The sequence below is a fragment of the Aythya marila genome (genome assembly GCF_965140915.1).
Source record: "Aythya marila genome assembly, chromosome: 1".
In the NCBI taxonomy this organism is placed as follows: Eukaryota; Metazoa; Chordata; class Aves; order Anseriformes; family Anatidae; genus Aythya; species Aythya marila.
In genome coordinates, this window is record NC_139042.1 from 42,632,232 (window position 1) to 42,651,879 (window position 19,648).

General features: G+C 33.9%; 1 protein-coding gene across 2 annotated transcripts in view; it reads left to right on the forward strand.

The window, feature by feature from the left end:
* The window catches only part of PIBF1 (progesterone immunomodulatory binding factor 1), a 120,043-nt gene that overhangs the window by 85,932 nt on the left and 14,463 nt on the right, over positions 1-19,648 (forward strand). The window contains exons 15-16 of one of the 2 annotated variants that reach the window (XM_082752362.1): positions 3,308-3,438; positions 11,931-12,015. In XM_082752362.1, coding sequence (XP_082608488.1) covers positions 3,308-3,438; positions 11,931-12,015 — 216 coding nt within the window. The remainder of the gene's footprint in view (positions 1-3,307; positions 3,439-11,930; positions 12,016-19,648) is intronic. The other variant, XM_082752363.1, reaches the window with a different exon arrangement.

Here is a 19,648-nt window from a genome sequence, read left to right on the forward strand (position 1 = left end):
TTAAGATAACTATATGAAAGTTAACTTTCTATTTACAGTGCAAATGCTTGAATTTTCTGCATATTTAAAAATCTTGGATTTTATGTATTTTATATGTATTTATATTTATAAATATAACTATATATATATAACTATATATATATCTATATATATGATTTCTGAGATATGTATATATGAACATTGTATGTTTTTGTGTTTATTTTTTTTTGACTAATACTACAATTTATTATGGATTCTTCCAGTTATATGTTAGTAATTTGTGTTTGGTTAAAACATGCCTTTCAAATGTCCTTGACTTGAAGACATGAAGTGATGAAATCCAGTGATATCCTTGATAATTTCTTCTATCATTAGCCTTATGCTATCATTAATAAAATAGGTGCTTTATTTCCCCAAACTATCTGGTTTCCACTTTCATAGATTTCTCCTTACGACTGGTTTTATTTACGTTGCTTCTAGATCACTCATGAAAGATTTAGAACCACTGACCTTAATTCAAATTCCTGCTAAATTCCACTAGAATATCTTCACCTTCATTTTTGGAAGAATTTATATGAGATGTCATGTAGCCTTTTCTTGATCTTTTGTCATATAATTGTATATTTTAAATCAGAATGTGATTCAGCAGTAATTTAAATGTCTTGCAGATAGTACAGACAGCTAATGCACAGCTACTAAGCTTGTATAAAGTTAAATTAATCTCTGTTTGCTATTTTTACTGTATGCCTTGAGCTAGTATGGATTTTTACTCCAATGTGTCTTGTTTCTTGAAATTTTTTAAAAAGCAAAACAGATCCTGTTCATCATGCTCAGGTAGCCCATTACTATTCTTTCAATTGACAGTTGGTTCAGACATCTAGGTGAAAGTTGATGACAAAGTGATTGCACCAACTTGTTTTGAACTTGGATTACGTACTGGAATCCATACTTGGATTCTGCTGCAGTATTTATGATTCAACCTTTTAAAAACTTTATAAAGGTGGGAAAAAAGATTATAATAACTACAATGGGTGCTCCTTGTAAGATTCTTTTTATAGAGTATTCTTATCCAATTGCTGCTGAGGTTTATAGAAAAGAGAGCTTTATAGATAAGGAATCATATTGATCTTCTTGTAAAGTTTAGCCTTACCAAGAAGTAAATGCTCACTTCTCCATTCTTTAATTCATTTGATGGAACTATGGTACCTGCTTGAAAGTTGGAACCCAATGGAAAAGCTCAGCTGCTGAAAAAAACTTACCAGTCTTCAGTTAGTCCCATTATAGTTTTTCAGGCTTTATTTAAGTGTGTGTTCTCAGGTGTTAAAAGAATGACGCAGGAACACATAAGAATCTGGTACATTTAGGCAGAAAGAGATTCAAGTTGCTTACAAAAAATAATACTTTTGCTCAATAATAATGCTTAATTCATTTGCATATGTGTACATGAGAAAAATTGATGTAAGAAATGCATTTAGCGCTTAGTTTATTATGGTTTAACAAAAATCTCTTTTGGGTCTATAGAATCAAATTAGGCAGAAAAGCACTGCTATCGAGTGGGAAGGGATAGCTGTTTTTAGTAAATGTGATCCATTCTAGCTAGTAAAATTAACGAGTGAATAGATGAGTTAGCAGCATTGAAACAAGCTTACAACACCTCACTTGTTCTTTCCTACTGAAATATTTCAAGTCTTATCAAGGAGAACAGTGAGGAACTTCACACTGTGATGACAAAATCCTTTGAAATTTGGTAGGCTATCAGGAACAGGTTCTTCCAAACAAGAGCTGCATTAATTTTGTTTCTCCTTTAATGGCAGCCTCAAAGTTTTATGCTGATACATTTAGATCATCCTAGACATTAATGCTCCATGTCTTGAAACTACCTCTATGTCATGTAAAGACTCCTTCCGTTGTTTTCCTGAAACGGATCTCTTTGATAGCTTCTGCTGTCAGAAAACTAATAGCTTATTTTTCTATTGCTTATCAATTTATTGAAGATTTGTTTCTTCAAAAAGATGGTTGCCTCTTATTTTTACTTCTCTACTATGAAATTGGTATTTCACTGTGGACTAGAGTAACTTCTTTAACTAATTTATTTAAATAATAAAGATTCATATGAATTTTAAGATGTGCAATGTTATTTTCTTTCATTACACTTTTTAAAACATGAGGTGAAGATAACTCTCCTTTTAGAAAGGTCAGTATGTTGAACAAGCAAAGTTTTGTCCAAATTCTGTTTTTTAATAAAAGTGAACCATTACATTGTAAGTTCTTTGCGCATTTGACAGAGTAGAGAGTATTATAGTAAAACTGCAATAAAATATAATGGAATCAGAGAAGGAAGGAAAAGAACTTAGGCAACGTAGCCTCATGTTTTGAAAATTGGGAATGAGATTAAAATCTGACTTTAGGAAAGTCCTAAAATATTACATAGGCTAGATCTGTAGGAAGGTGGGTATTTTGTTTTGTTTTGTTTTTCTGCTTTTTTTGAACAACAGTGTATAGCACAACTTGCTCCTCAGTCTGATTTGGCAAATGCAGATTGTTTAATCTATTCAGAAATTTTATAAACTAATTGGAAAGCTTAATGATTAAATTAATTCCATTAGACCTGTTTATATCTAAACTTTAAAAGATTTTAATTTATTTTCTTTCAAATCTAGTTAGTGTTCTTGATTTGTATGTACTCCAGCAGCTGAAACTGCTGAAATCTGGATGTTTGATCTTAATTCTGTGTATTGTTTAGTGAATTATATTGTTATACTGCTCAGGATACAAACCATATCAGTTAATATTTAGCATTGTATTTTATTGTTTTATTCCTAGTGATCCTAATTTGTGCAGGGAATAAGGCTAGAAAGGTTTGTTTCCTATACATAGGTATGACAGGTCTTTTATACTGCTCTGTTAAACATCCTGTTGGATTTTACAGTTCATATACAGCAACTGATTAAAGAAGAAGGGACTTTTTTCCATTATTACGTTGTCTTTATTTAGATTCAATTTCCAACATGAAAATTCCATTGTGAGAGTACTATTTCAAAAAGATGTCACTTGTGGTCAATACAGCGAACAAACAGAGGCCTTCTGTATACTCCTTTTTTTCATAAATGGAGGCTGTTACATTAAAACACTGAAATATGCAAACTAGGAGAATATAGACACTAGTAGCATGATTGTAGTGAAATTATATAGTTTGTTGCATTTTTGTGAGTTAACAGGTTTGGTTTTTATATTACTATGCAATTGGTAATAATTGATTGTGATTCAATAATAAAGACATCATTGTGCTTTATAAATTTTAAAATTAGTAATGCTTTTCTTTTGTTAGCTTGACAGAGCAAATTCTTTGTTGAGTCAAGTTCAACAGCCATATAAATACCTCATTGAAACCGTGCAACAGAGAGATTCTCAAATAAGTCTACAAAAGGAACGTATTGCACAACTTGAAAAAGATGTCAGGTAATTAAAATTGCTGTTTCTTTATTTTAAAATGAAATTAAAATAGTTTATGTATTTATCATTAGATAAAAAAAAGTTATTGTCCATAAAGTAGCAGATGTCATCATTGACTAAGTCTAGTTTTTATGCTGGAACTCTAGCTTCTGTGAATTCTCTCATACAGTCATAAAAATAGGCTTTAGGTTTGGAAAAGCAGGAATGAGGGAGTCAGGTTTAAAATGAGTCTGGAGTTGAGAAGAGTTCTCAGGAGGTAGAGGAAAATTCAGAAGAGTAGAAGGAAAGAATGACGTACCAGATGTACAAATGTAAAAGTAAAGAAATAAAGTCACAGAAACATAAGACTAGTCCACTAGCAAAAGGTAGCTCAGGTGTGACATGAGCAGGCTTCCTGTAGTGTAGACTCTGATTTGCTGTTCTGTCCAGCTGTCAGAACTCTCCGATCACTGAGCAGCTTCCCACCATCAAATACCTTTATAAACTGTGTTTACCATTTGGTTCCCAGCTAAACTGTTGTAAAATAATTTGCCACCTGATTTTCAAGGATGTGGATAGTTGTGTCCCACTGCACTACAGAAGAATAAATGTTTTATCTGTTAGGCATTTTTGCGGTGTCTTAGTTTAGGAAATGCACGTGGTAATAATTATGAAACATTAATGCAAATAAAAACACAGTTTTTCCAATAAATCTGTTAAATGAATGAGAATAGAAAAAGTAAGTCTCACCATAGCTAAATACTTTATCCTACATAGTGTCTTACATATAGAATCATAGAATCAGTTAGGTTGGAAAAGGCCCTAAAGATCAAGCCCCACCATCAACCTAACACTACTAGGCGGTAGACCCAAGCCTACCATTAAACCGTGTTCCTAAGTACCACAGCCACGTGTCTCTTAAATACCTCCAGGGATGGCAACATCTCCACTTCCTGTGTCATCCTGTTCCAATGTCTAACCACAGTTTCCATGAAGAAAATCTTCCTAATATCCATTCTGAACTTCCACGGTTGCAACTTGAGGCCGTTTCCTCACACATTCATTCAGAGTGTTTGAATGGTTTGGGACAGTGTTTGCTAAACCTTAAGGATGAATGCCTAAAAAGGCTTGTTATACAAATTGAACTATACAAAAATTAATACATTTAGAAATAAACTGAAGTCTTCACTCATAGTCCCTGACAGGGTATGTTTCACCGGGCTTATTTTTAATTCAGTAAGAATAGATTATTTGATTTTATTCCAAAAACAAGTGTTTTATTATGTTCCTAGACTTGATGTATTACAACAAAAACCTCACCTCAAAGATAATTTATATTTTTCCAGAGGATGAGAACTATATTTTTGCAGAAGATGAGAAATCACAATAATCTGTCCATACGTAAGGTCTTAACTTCTAATTGTGAATAAAATAATCAAAGAATTCATCAGTAGCAAATGAAATTTTCAGTTATAGGTGACTTGAATTTATTTTTATTTTTATTTATTTATTTATTTATTTACTATTAATGTAGCAGTAGTTTATTATTTGTGTAGTGCAAAAGTCTCTCAAAAGCTAGGAAAAAATAAACATTTGAACATTTTCAGTCCTACATTTCTTCAGATGAGGTCTTCATAGGCGTTTAACATTAGATTGGTCAGTTCGTTTCTGAAAAATATGTTTCATGCCATTAAAATATATAAGAACTTAAATGCCTTATTAGCATTGATGCTCTTGAGTTTCTATAGCTCATCACAAATAATCTGTATGCCCAGATATTCTTCCTAAATTTAGCCTGCAATTAAGGCACTTAAATTGGGAACTTGGTCATTTTAGCTTTCCTTAGTAGCCCATGGAGGAAGTAGCATCTCCAAAAAATAATTCAGATTTGTGGTGGAGTGAATTATTTGTCAGAGATGCCTGTTAGTCTCCACTGATTTTTGGCCTCTTAAAGTTCCCTAAGGTTAGGGAGAAAAATGTGTCTGCACCACACAGTGAGCATCCATGGTAAACATATACCAGCAATACCCAACTGTGGCAAGCTGGGGTGTGCTCACCATTGGTCAGTCGTTCTGTAAACGAAACTGTGGTCTGACAAGAAACTGCTTTTATCCTTAATGGTTTTGCAGCAAGAAAATAACGCTTTACACATCAGGTGTTTTAGTAAGAAGCTTTTTCCTGTAGTTTCCAATATTCCTTTTAAACTGAAATGTCTGATATTCCCTTATCACAGTTTTACCTCAGTTCTGCCAGTTTCATAGCTCAGTGAAAATCATTGGAAACAGACCAATCTGTATGCCTTTTTGTACGTATTAGTAGTCCTTAAATTCGTTGTTGATAACTACCTGTTTAAAACAAATTTCCTAAATTATTAGCTGAGAGTCCCTTGAGCACTGGAGAAATCATAATCATGTATAAACTTGATAATGTTGGTTGTTTGCTTTTCCATATAATGTTGGTCATTTGCTTTTCTATATCTGTAACTGGCATCAGATGTAGAGGAAGGGATCTCTAACCAGACAACCATTATATTCCAGCAATCCTCTGTCAGGATAACCTTTTGTATCTACTAATGATTCAGTATATCTACTGATTTAGATTAAATTAAAATTGAAATGGAATGAAAATTATATTAAAATTAAAATATCCTTTAGGTAATTTCAGTGGATATTATGTGGAACATTTTGGCTCTCATCTATTGCAGAACTGAATTCAGAATATGATTTAGATAAATGAATAAAATAATCCCTACCAAATGTATTCCAAGTAAAGCTCTGCTATATAAAAAGATTTAACAGTCATTCTTAGTTTATCAAACAACTTTTTGTTGGTTTGTAAGTTGAATATTTTTGAGAGTACAAGAAGAGTGGAATAGACTCAGACAAATCCTTTTAATATGACTCTTGAGAAGTCCATCCAAGATCCATCCAAGTTTACTTCCAGCATGGTATTCAGAGTTCATTTTACCCAGAGATGCTTATGTGTCCTTATGTATAAGCTTCATAGCTCTAGAGCTAAGGCTAAATGTCTTCCTTACACAGAAGAAACTATTTCAGTATTGTTCAAATAGTATTCAACGTTGCTTGTGTCAATAGCTGGCAAGTTAGAAGAAGAGTAATGGTCAAAATATGAACCAGAGTGAATCAAGGCTTGAAAGTAATATATTCCATCAGATCTGGAGCTACTTTTGTTGCTTGCTGAGAAATATTTCTGTTCTGAATACCTTCCACACAGCTGTGTGGATCTTTAGCCATACCTTTACCAAGAACTGCAAGAGCTATTCTGGTTGGGGTAAATGCTTAGATGAGCAGCTGTCAATACTGTTAGTTATTTCCATGAACGACTTAGGGACCGATCTCCAGGTTGTCATGGTCGTGTGGTGCTACTGCTTAACTTTATGTGTAAAGGTGCATGTTTGCTGCCACTCAAAGATGAGAGAAAAGGTTACCTAGGGGTAATCAAAGCTTTTTTGAATAATACCTGTGATCACTACTGCTGTCCTCCCCACCCACCACAGAATTTTCCTGGACAGGCTGTCCACTGTGCTGGCATTCTGCAGCAGAGAGAACTGAGGTACAATTGGGAGCAGGCTACCTTGTATGCTTGTGTGCTCAGCCGTGTATCTGCAGATATGCTTCAGTAACAAAATCTCTGCTCTTGAGTAACAAGGCATCTACAGGATGAATTTTTGATGGTCCACATATCTCAAGATATTCTATTAAGTAACCTCTCATTTATGTTAGTACAAAAAGTTCTTTCATTAACAAAATTAAATAGTGATGTTTAATAAGAGCAGTTGTATGTATGTGGATGACTGCTTTGTATTATAAAAAAAGCTCTTGAGTATGCAATTCTTTAACCAGAAATGAAAACACTGCATTTAGCACTCCTTTTGAAAAGAAATGCCTTGTAACGATGTCATGCTGTGGGAAAATAAGACTATGGATTTCATTCTTAGGTGTGTAGTGAAGTAATTGTAGTTTGGGTACATAGTTTGCTGCTAAAACATCTAGGTATATAAATAACTGGCGACATTAAACAGGACTTCATTCATAAAGAGAAGGTATTTATTTTAAATGTACTCCAATTTCTCAATACCAATTGCTAGTTTTAAAAGTAGCTCACTTATCCGAAAGCACTCCTCAAAAGCCTAACTGTGTGGCAAACCTAGAAGCAGTACAAGGATTTTGCTAACTAAGAAGCTATATACTGAAATGTTTCTTACCTAAACATTTGGGGTTTTCTAATTGCCATTCAAATATTATAAAGCTCTGCATACAGTTTTGGTTGAGTTTTTCCCATCACAGAAGGAGCAATGAGCTTTTTATGAGAATAGTACCATTCTGTGTAACATGCATCATCTATCCAAACACTACTGCAACTGGCCTTTTGAACAAAGTTTGTGCAACTATATATTTTTTTTTCTACAAATATATGTTTTCTGATCTATATTACAACTTTAAAAAGTACAACTTAAAAAAAGGTTGTGGTTGTTTTCTTAGATTTTTTTTTTTTTTTTTTGCAATTTAAAAAAGTAATTCTTTTTCGGTTTGGACACTGTTCAGACAGTTCTTACACCACCTGAAGCACTCTGATTGAAATCATTAAACAGCAGTCTCCTAAATGTCTTTAAAAATTTGATCTGTCATTATTTAGCTGCACAGTGAGAGATCTCTTCTGAAGAACTTATTATTTGAAGAATTTTTATACCTCCCTTTTTAACTACACGAGTTAAAAAGAAAACTCAACTTGAGCTTTCAAAACTAGCTGCCTTCTCTGAGCTAATCATCAGTAATTTGTAGAGAAGGGATATACCCACGTTGTAGGTTCAATTTTATGTACAAAGCCTTCTCATATACTGTTTTTAGATTTGATCGTTTTGATGGTAATATTTGGATATGAACATAAAATGTGAAAAAAAAAAAAAAAAAACACCAAGATTGAACTTCAATTTTCAACTTTATCTTGCTCTAACTTGAAAGTAACAGAAAGAGACAATCCTCATTTCATAAAGCATTTAGAATGTATGATTCTCTGAAAAAGAAACCTACTTTTTGTCAAACTGAACAGAAGCAATAATAAAATCCAATAATACATAAAACCATGTTTATTTAGTGTGTCCAACATAAACATATTATCCTAAATATCTAATAATAGAAGCTTCTGTACAGGCCAGTAGCTGGTATACTTGGATCAAAGATTTAAAAGATGCCTCAGTTGCCCAAATTCAAAAGGATTTTAAAAGTCTGAGACTGGGAAATGTTAGTATTCATTCTCCAGGAAAAAAAAACTTCACCTAAAAATGTGTTTCTTATGATATCCAAGCTACATTGCCTGTAGATCCTGAGGAAAGCAAAACAAAACAAGCCAGTGGTTGCTATGAGCAATGGGTGTGTAGGAGACAAGTGTATTCCCTGGTAAGTCCTGTGCTCCTTTTCCCTGGATTCATGCCTGAGTAGGTCTTGAAAGCATGGTGGAATGAAATTGCATGTCCTCCTAGACATTTATTTATTTATTTATTTATTTATTTGCTCTGGAAACCTATGCACACAGGAGAAGCATGAGCTGTTTTTTAGTTAATTCTCCAACCGGACTTTTGGGGGATATTTGGACTTACATGATATATCACAAAGGGCACCTTCCCCACACTCCGAATGGAACAGCCAGTGGCCGGGACTGTGGAGCAGAACAAGGTCTACACTTGCCCTTCAGTTTCAGAACAGCTGTTTGTGCTGTTAAATTACTCAAAGGATATTAGATCATCCCAACACAGTCCATTTCCCCCAAGCATTGACATGTTTTTTCACCCGAGACTGACCAAGTCATTGGAAGATTTATTTTGATACAGTGCTGTTTAATACTTACACACATCTCTGCACCATGAAAACTTGAAAATATGGTCAGTTAAAAAAAGGTTAAGATCCTGTGTCTTCAGGTGGAAGTTAAAGCCCTGGAGCTCAGCTACAAGAAGCTGGTTTGTCTAGACTCATAGGTTACGGTTTCAAGATCGTAGTAAGACAGTCAAGACACGCTGTCACCAAATGGGGCAGTCTTATCCTCAGCCTTAGGTTCCCACTGTACATGGTGAATCAATTTGGTTTGGTGATCTACATGTAAAATGACTTTAAAAACCACTCCAGTGTTCATTCAGGTCAGTAAAGCGACCTACTCGCGAGATCACAACTTTCCTAGTACCAACACAAAGAGAGGGAGTACCATTTTGTGGTTAGGGATAGGGAGGGATGATCTTTCAGCAGCAATTGCCATTTAGGTCAGCTGAAATGAACTGCAAACGAACTGCTCTCAGATTTGTTGCACTGCAAATTAGAACTGGATTAGTTTAAACTGCTTGCTGATGGAAGTGTGAGATGGCTTAAAGTTAGAACCACGTTGACCTTTTACATCCAAGATGCCTGTTCGGAACAGGGAAATGTTCAGTTCTTAATAGGGAAACGTTCATTCTTCTTCCCCAAACTGAACTTTCAGGAAGTTTTACTTAGTCATTATAGGTGTGAATTTATTAATGTTATTTCTGATAACTCTGCTTTCTCCCTCTGTTGTGTATATATGCCTCTTTTGCAGTATTTTTTCAGAAGTGTATGAATTAATTGCTTCTGTCTGCAATGATAAAAAAGCATAAGTATTGCAAAATCACTAAATCTGAAGTCTACACTTGATTTTGTAATTCTACATTCAAAGGGGTTTTATACCTGACAAAACACATTAAGTCCTACTGATTTACAATAGCAGTCTAATTCCTATATTTGACCATAAACAAAGAAAATTAGAACAATGCTGAGGCTGCTCCACATGGATCAGTTGTGTCATGTTCTTTCAGGAGATGCAACTAGTATAACTAGAATGGGTTCTATTCTGTGGATGAAATTAAACCTTGAACATGAATTTCTGGTTAGTCATGAATACTGACGTACATGCTTATTCAGTACTCTATTTAAGACATACAGGAATTTTTTATTGTTGCTTTTCTAATACATTTGTGAGTCATTCTCTAAATGGATTGGTTTCTGCTCTTAGGAAGTACAGAAATCCAAGAAAAACTTTCATATCAGTAAGTTATAACAAGTGAACCCAGGAAAATCATAGTACAGCAATTCCATCATGATTAAAAACATCACAGAAAATAACATTCTTGAAAATACTGTAGTATCTTTGTAGTTTTTCATAAATGTTAATACTTTCCTTTTAAATAACTCAGTAAAGCAAAAAAATAATTTGGCCAAAGTATACACTTTTTCCGAATTCTAGTGAATTCCTAGAAGTAATTGACAGTTATAATTTACAGTACAGAGCTGGTAAGGAACTGCCAGAAAATCTCTGGGACAAAGGATGATGTTGCTCATTTAAAACTAGCAAATGATGCACAGACAATTAAAGAAAAGATTGATTTATCCTGTTGATTATTTCTTGTTTAAATGTTGGGAATACTGAATAATTTGTGTTTGCTATATATGTAATCTCTCACTTCAATTTATAAAATTTTAATACATTTGCTTTTGAACTCGTGACCTGATTCAGTACTGCATATTTGCATTCCATATGCAGAGTTGCATTTTGCATAGTTGTTGATTCATATTACAGTTTATATTGCAAAATCTATTTAGTTAAGTCACGATAATGGTGTATATAACATTGGTTCTAATAAGAAAAATTATGTCTTTTAACAAAACAAAATTATGTGCTGGCATTAGGTATGCATTAGTGTGAGATTTATTGTTGAAATCTGTTGTTTGGGCTAAATATGAAAATACATTTAATTGTATTAGATGAATTGCTCTGTAGAACTGGAATGCGTATGCAGAACAGTGTTCATATTCTATAATTACGAAAACAAAGGACAAAGTTAAACCTGATGTTGCACTATAAAGACATGCCTGTATGTTGAAATAGTCATCACACTGTTCACAAGGCAAACTTGATTCCTTTGATTCTCTTGTAATACAAAATAAAAAATAGCAAAAATACGTTTACAAGTTCTGCAGAAACTACAGAGAAAGGGAGAGCTGCACATTATGCTTTCTTGTATTTATTTTCAAAATTCTAAATACAGTAGTATCAAAAGAGGTCACATTGAGAACACAGTTTGTGCTGTTTGTAGTGGTGCAAACAAAAGGAATTCACTTTTTAATATGTAAGTGCAGATATAGCAAACCTTACTCTACTTCTAAAATGAGCTCATTTTGCAAAGAAGAAACGAACAGTTAATAATAGAAGGTTCTGATAATGTTTTTAAATTACCCTTCAGAAAATTAATTAAATAAATAAGATTCTGAATAGAATTACACTTTGACTAAATAAGATTTTGTATACATCAATGCATTCAGGCCCATTTATAAAAATTCCAGTGCTTAAACATACAAAAGGATCATCTGATACAATTACTCGAGCAGATTTTCATTGTTGACAGTATTTAGCTTTAGAAAATGCATGTTTCAACCAGAATACAAGATTAAAAGAGATTATCTGTTGCTATTACTGAATTTCCTATCCTCTTTTACCAGTCTTTTAAATAAAGAAAAGACGGCTTTGCTGCGTGTCAAGAATCAAATGGCAGCAGATTTGGAGAAACTTCTAACTCATCGTGAGGTAATCTTTCTGTTCTTGTGTTACTACCATGAACTACATTTTCTCTCTCTCCTGAGCTTTAAACCATGGGAAAAAATGGTTGAGTTTAGTTTGATTTTGAGTGTTTTCATTGTTTGTTTTTTCTGCGTAATCTTGAGAAACACAGATGATGTCAAGCATTGTGGAGATTATGAGTTGTATTCTCAGTTGCTAAATTATGTCTGTTGACTTAGTCCCACTGCCTTTTCTTATGAGTAAATCATATGTGTTACAAAGTGTTTCGAATTTGCAATCATTTAACAACTATGTAGATAAAGGTGATGTAGTTGATACACATGCAATCTGCAATACCTGCGTGGGCCACAGTATGCCCAGGATGTCTCTCTGCTCTCCAGACATCAAGACCAAAAACCTGGGCAAAGCATGTCACAGTTCATTTCCAGTACACACATCTGAGCACCTCTTCAACTCTAAAATACAATTCAGGGATAGGAAACGGGATGATAGTCACCTAGGCTTCATCCAAAGTCAAAGTACTTCCGTATGTACTCACCTGAGTTTCATCCCAGCCAAGAAGTCAGGGTGCTTCTGGAATATACTCTCACATCTAAAAGTATATGAAGTCTCGCAGTTCAGACATAAATGCGTTATATGGGGATTCCCAAAGGCCTTTTGTAGAGATCTTGCCCTAAACAATCTTAAGAGACTAACCTGTTGAGCCGTATGGGAGAAGATCTTTCTGCAGATTAAATGTCTGAAACAAAGGATAGAAATTAATTACGTTTACCTATATGTTACATAAATATGGATTTTCCCCCATACTCCATGACAGGTGAGTTAACTATTTCCACAGTAATATGAAAGGTTTGCTAAAGCTACAGAATACTGAAGATACAATATCAAAAACTGAGTGAGAGGAGTTGTTAAATGACCTTCCAGAGTTGCTGAATGTTTTGGCAAAGATCTGCAAAGAAAATATAACATTCATGAATCAAAATTATGAATGTGAGGAAGAGCAACACAAGCTATATACACAAGGTGATGGAACATAAATAACATGTTACATGTTCAGAATGATCGTCTTGAAGTCCTTGTATCAATATTTCTCTAAAAATACCCTTTCAATTATCAGAGAAGAAAGATGGGGAGATGCCTTTCAAAGAATTTGCAACTCTCCTAGTGCAATCTTAGAAAAGATACCTTATCACTTATTCTAATACAATTATTTCCACAGAAACCTACCTATTCACACATCCTGAAGTCCTCCCACTCCACCTCCAAAACTCTTCTCCATCTCCTTTCCTTGCTATTGCTCAAAATTCCCTCCTTAGATCGGTACACCAAAACTCATCTCATGAATTCGTCTAAAATATTTTGTCTGTGCTGACCACTTTAGAAAAAAAAAAAAACAAACAACTTTTTTGATAGAAAGAAATCAAAATGATTTCACTGACTGCTGAGTTTAAGTGAGCCCCAACGTAAGTGAAAATTGGACTGTCTTTCTCCTGAGTGCAGATCTCAGATGTGAAACAATCACCTTAAATTAAAACAGAAAGAACACAAGTTCTTAACTTGTTTACGTTCTAGGCTAAATCACACTGGGTGGTCATCTGATGCAATATCTTCCCAGAACAGTTTTTACATTTAACCCTCTGAATTGATTGTAGTGCTTGTGAAGTTCCATGAATGGTGATTATAATACTGTAGTTACAGAAGAGAGTAATTGAACATGCTTCCCCAGAGTAATTTGCAGGTGGGTGTTGTTAACCCAGTAGGATCATCAGTAGGTGTATCAGGAGTGATCATTTGATAGCTCCTATTTCTGATGTCTTTATCTACATTGTACATTTAAATTTCAAATTTAAGACCGAGTCTGTTACACACATGCAGCTTGGATTTTTGTTTGGGTTTGCTTTTTTTTTTTTTTTTTTTGCTATGAAACACACTGCTATCTATTAATATAATAGAAAATATTTTAAGCATTTTTAGATAATTTACAAGCCTGCAATTATGTTAATTATATGAAAAATAGTCTGAAGAAACTAGTAAATTAATTGCATAAAGATATAGTGAACTTTCTGATTTCCAATATAATAGGACGTTGGCAGATTGATTTCAAATTTAATTATTTCAAAACTTCCTATTCCTACCACTGCTTTCCTAAGTAGTGCTGTTCCCAGGTAGTCCTGCTCTCAAATACTCATGCCTTTGGTGCCTTGTTCTCCAGAACAGGTACTGTATTGTATTTCACCTTCTTCAAAATCCCTTACTACTTGTTAGGACCATCAAACACTTGAGTCCTGAATCAGGTGCCAAGTATTGATCATCTTCATCAAGTGAAGAGTGCTGTAGGAAGGATACTTCATGGGAACATGCACCTTGTTACTCTAGGTATTGTGTATTATATATAGGTGGTCTCATATCAACCAACATGGATTGCAGATGATTAAAGCGAGTAGAATATGACTAATAAAACAAAAATGTATAAAATGTCTGCCTCAAAGCGATGCAACATTATTTACATCCAAATAATAGCCCCTATGACTACCCACTTAAGCTGTTCCTGATGTGCAGCAGTTTGCTTCTTTGTGTCATTTCACTACTTAAAATTTTCTGATTGTGGCCAACAATGCAAGCAAGGCTGAGTGAGACAGGCTTTATACAAAATAAGAAACCAAATACTTAAGTCTGCAACAGACTTCATCATGAATGTTCCTTGTACCCTGGAAGTTAAGAACTTGAGCAAGTATTTCCAAAGTTATTTCATTTTTGCCAAATTTCTTTTTTATACATGTATCTGCTAAAAAATAGTCCCTATTAATTATATTATTTCACCTAACAGCAACAATATTTATTCACGTTACCCATTCAAAAAAAGAATATAAGTACTGAAAAAAAAGTATTGGAAATTGCATGTTTGGAGAAAGAAAACTAAGAAATGCTAGTACAGGACGGAGCGGGGGGAGAAAGGTGGAGGAGGAGGAGAAGAAAAACAATAAAAATAAGCTAAAGTTCTTTTAAGAAAATGTTTGGAGAAGTAATTTTTTTTTTTTTTTTTTGCAGGAGGTGAGGAGGTGATTATGTTTACCTTATGTCATTTCTGTTTATTCCTAATGCAGCCTTTTATTTTTCAATTTTAATGCAGGCCTCTTCCAGTAAGCTTACTTTTTCTTGATTTATCTAAAAGGCAAATACGTCATGCGTTTAAATTTTCATGAAGGATAGGACAGCTTAGTTTACAATGAGTTTGTCTTCAAATAATTTTCTTTGCCATTTTAATAAAAAGTTATATAAGATATGAAGCAACGTCACAGTTTCACAGTAAATATCCCTGCTAATAGAAAAACAAAAGGCTATTCTTGGACTAATAAAGACCAACTTCATTTAGACAGGGTGTTTTTAAATATAAGTAATATGCATTCTTCAGATAACATAAATTATTTGCAGAAATATGGATTACAAAATATGGATTACGGTTTTAAGTGCTACATGCTGTCATGTAATATCACTATCAGTCTTGTTTAATCACTGTGCATACTGAAGTATCATTTCTTGCTAAGAATTACCTTGTGGCCCATGTTTGCAAGTAAGGACAGTAGAATTCTTGAATAGATAAACCCAAGATATTCATACTTAATATAAACTAAGGTTTTAAGTGTGTTAAAAGTACAAGCAAAACAACAAAATAATGTTAATGCTGTCTTACGGTGACATGTTTCAATAAGTAGATAGTTTTGATTTAAGGTTTTCCAGCCTGTGTGGTCTCAGGTTGTAGTAACTCTTTTTAATGAAATGTTAGAAGGTGGGTGGCTGGTTTTGGTGGGGGTTAGTTGTTTTTGTTTTTCATTTTCATCTCATTGTGATATCAGCTGGATTCATAACCCTTGATTTGGAGATACTGATAGCATTTTGTAAGCTTTTTGGATAAAGAATTTACATTTATGCTTAATCTTACTTCACTTTTCACTTAATTTTGGAAGAAAAAACTTTAATATTAAACTCTGAAACTTGGCAGAATCCATACAGGGCTCTTCTGTGAGCTTTTTTATTACAGGAAAAAAATGACACTACATATTATTTCATGTAATAAAATAGTTCATTATTTCAAATTATGTAGACTAAGCTAATTTGATGATTATTACTATATTTTGCTGTGGAAATTAAAATGAAAAGTGGTCATTTGACTATGTGCATTCTTAAAAAGCTAGGTCACCTATGTGGGAGAAAACCAAGATTTTTTATTTTATTAATTTTTAATTATCTCTTGGCCTTCTATTTCCTTTTTTTTTTTTGTTGATTAATTTCATAAATGAGTGGGGAAGACATTTCAATATAGTTTCTCATGTAAATCATTGTGAACCTGCTGGTACAGTAAACATTTCTATGGATTTCTTCTTTGTATGGATAAATGCAGATTTTATTATGTGAGAACAGGTTCAGTGGCATCACTGAGAGCAGTCTGTAACCAGAATCATGCTGGATGATCACTATGTTTTTAGAGGTTCACAACTAGCACTGGTCTCCACAGTGCTGCTGTCCTTTCTGAGCTATCAGAAGGAATTGGGGTGTGCGGTACTGCGATGCCATTTGTAAGCCCCTCAGTGCATGATATTGAGTACAGTTAGTACAGCCAAATTTTTCAGCTGATTTCTGACTAAGAAACTTTATGTTTTGTCAAGATAACCAATAGGGTTTGTAATTGTTTTTCCAGATCCAACAGAAGAGCATAAAACATTGTTTGAAAGAACAATGGAGTCTCCCATTAATAACCTCCAGTGCTCTTTTTTTTTTTTTTTTTTTTTTTTTTTTTTTTTTTTTAGGATATCCAGACTTTTTTTGTATTATTATTTGTAGTCTGTGCTATCTTTTTAATCAGCTGAACTTTCGACCCTCTATCTTTATCTGTGGTAACCAAACCACACACACAAGAAACTTGTGCTCTTGATTCATCCCACTCTGTGTTTCGTCTTATACCCAAAAATGCAGCCCCTCATTAAATTTGTATAGTCAGAGGGGCACAAGAAGGAAACATGTTCCTTCAAAGAATAAATCAGAATGAAATTACTCCTTATGCCTGAACTGACCCAATGGTCAGCTGCCTTGCCTCTTTGCTCCTAGTTTCTCCTTCTCTTGCACCAGATCTGGCACTTCTCTAACACTGCACTCGGACCTCTCAGATCACTAAACAGAAACCTAATGTGACCCCAAAACCAAAAGTGAATTGCTATCTGTTAGTTTAGCTTGTTTGAATCACCTTTGAAAAGGGTCCAGCAAGGAAAAGGGCAAATAAAATGGCTGATATGTCAATATCATTTACCTGGGGAAGAGAGGGAGTAGGCATTTTGTGTCCAGAACTGCAGAGCAGAGCATACCGAGCTTCTGTGCCATCCTTCGTCTGCATCCAAACCGCATCCTTTCCTGCATGTAACAGTAATCTATAACTTATAGGTGCTAAAGGGCATTTCTCTGTAGTGCTAAAGTTAAGTGGGATGAATCCACTAACTTTGTTCAGCTGAAGCTCTTGATCCATGATTCCCTTTTATCTGTTTTTCTTTTTCTTCAATTCCAACAGTCAGCCTTTGACTAAAAGAAATATTTACCGTGAGCTCTGTGATCTTGGCTCTTCCAGTGCCTTTCATGGTTGATGCATTTGTTAGTATTTTGGAACATCAGAAGTGCAATTTTAGACTTTATCCATTGGCATATAACCCTCAGATAAAAACTTGGAAGGGCAGTCTGTCAGCGCTCAGACATTTGGCAAGAAGCCTTAGCAATCATTTTCTGAGGTTATATTTAAGAGGTTATAAATTCACTATGCTTTGATGTATGGCATTGTACTATTTCTTCAGATATTTAAGATGCAAGCTTATTGTAAAGTAATGCAAGACTGTGCAAACGTATAGAAATTAATTTCTAAAAACTTGAAAATGAACAAAGTGTTGTTTACCTTTTTAATGTGGGATTCATAATCTATTGTTTTTGAAAAAAAGAGCAACTGTTATGAATGTGTTTTTTTGATGTTTTATAGAAATATTCTAGGAGGCATGAAAAGAAACAAAAGTGAGACAGTGACATAAGAGACAGCAATAGAAAGCTTTTAAATAGGTATTCATCTGAGTGTGAAGAACAGTTTCAATTTGTATGAATATAGGGGAGATAAGTTACACTACTTTTTTAACTGCTAGAATTCACCTGTGTGCAATATACTCTGCCAGTAGTCATTTTTAATCTATAAAAGTATAACTAATAATTTGAATCCATTCTACTAAGAAATAAAAGGGTAAAATTTATAAAGTTAGCCATGCAAATGAAGCTTTTCTATAATATTCATTTATTTCTTTATGCCGACACGCTTAGTTTTCAGGACATGAATATTATACACGGGTTGAAAAGATATGAAAACCTGCTGAGATTTTATCTCCTTTACACATCTGTGCACTTGTAGTACATTAGCAGCTGTGCATACAAGTGACAGAATGTAAACTTGCTGAACTAGTCACCTGCCTTATTGACACATTTATGTGTTACTGTGCCAAAGCTCTTTCAGTTAAGTTAGCAACCAGAAAACGGTTCTGGCTGTCTGCAACGGGACAAAGTAGAAAAAGTGTAGTAGTAGTTTAAATAAACCTATTTGATATCAACCAGTTAAATGCATACAAACACATGGGGCTTGATTGCTGTTTGTTTACTTAAATCAATTTAGCTTATGTCAGTAAATTGTTGTGTCGCTCGAATTGAGGGCTAAATCTACCTAAATACATGTGCCTGAATTAGTATGAGTCATAGACCAGACCAAGTTAAAAGTTATTTAGGTTAGCTGTTGCAAGATCCCATATTTTTAAAAACTAAGTATAAAAAACTCCTATTTAGCTGATCTTTCTGAGAATAGTCTACTCAGGTTAATATTAAAACACTAATTGCCCAAGCAACTATTATGTTGAACTTGTATACTGATTGGCAGGTCAAAAGCTTTCCAAATCGGAAGTACAGCTCATCATTTATGAATAAACATAATGCTTTTCTCTACTTCCCTGAAACCTTTTCCAGGTTTTCACTGTTTCTAAACAGTATGTGGAAATACTGCTGTTTAATAACTGAGTATTTCTCTGTCCTTCATCACAGTAACTGAAGACCTCACAAATACTACCCTTGCAATGTAAAGCAGAAAAGTGTCATTAACCTTGTTTTGCAGAAGCAGCAAACACAATGAAAGAAATAGTGGCTTGCCCACAACTCCACAGAGTTTGTGGTGAGGCTTAAGCCAAGAGTTCATGTGTGCTAATGCAGTGTCATAATCACAGACATTCTTCTTTCCTTATATTTTTCAGATGAAGGGCACGAAAAGAAAATCTCCTCGGTGTTTATTTTTCCTTACTACATGTAAATTACCTCTTTTTTTTTTCTTTGAAGTTATATTCTTATATGTGAATTCATTGTCATTTGGAAGTAATTTCACAAACTAATTACATTTTTACTTTGTATTTTTCTGAGAATTTACATTGACATTAATTTTTTAATCCATGTCTCCTGAAAAGGCCACTTTCCAAAGTCCTGTGTGTTTCTTAAAAAACAAATTTAACAGTGTTTTATTATTTGAACTGTAATGTAGACTTATTAAGTTTTCTGAGTCAATATGGAACACTTCAGAACCTCA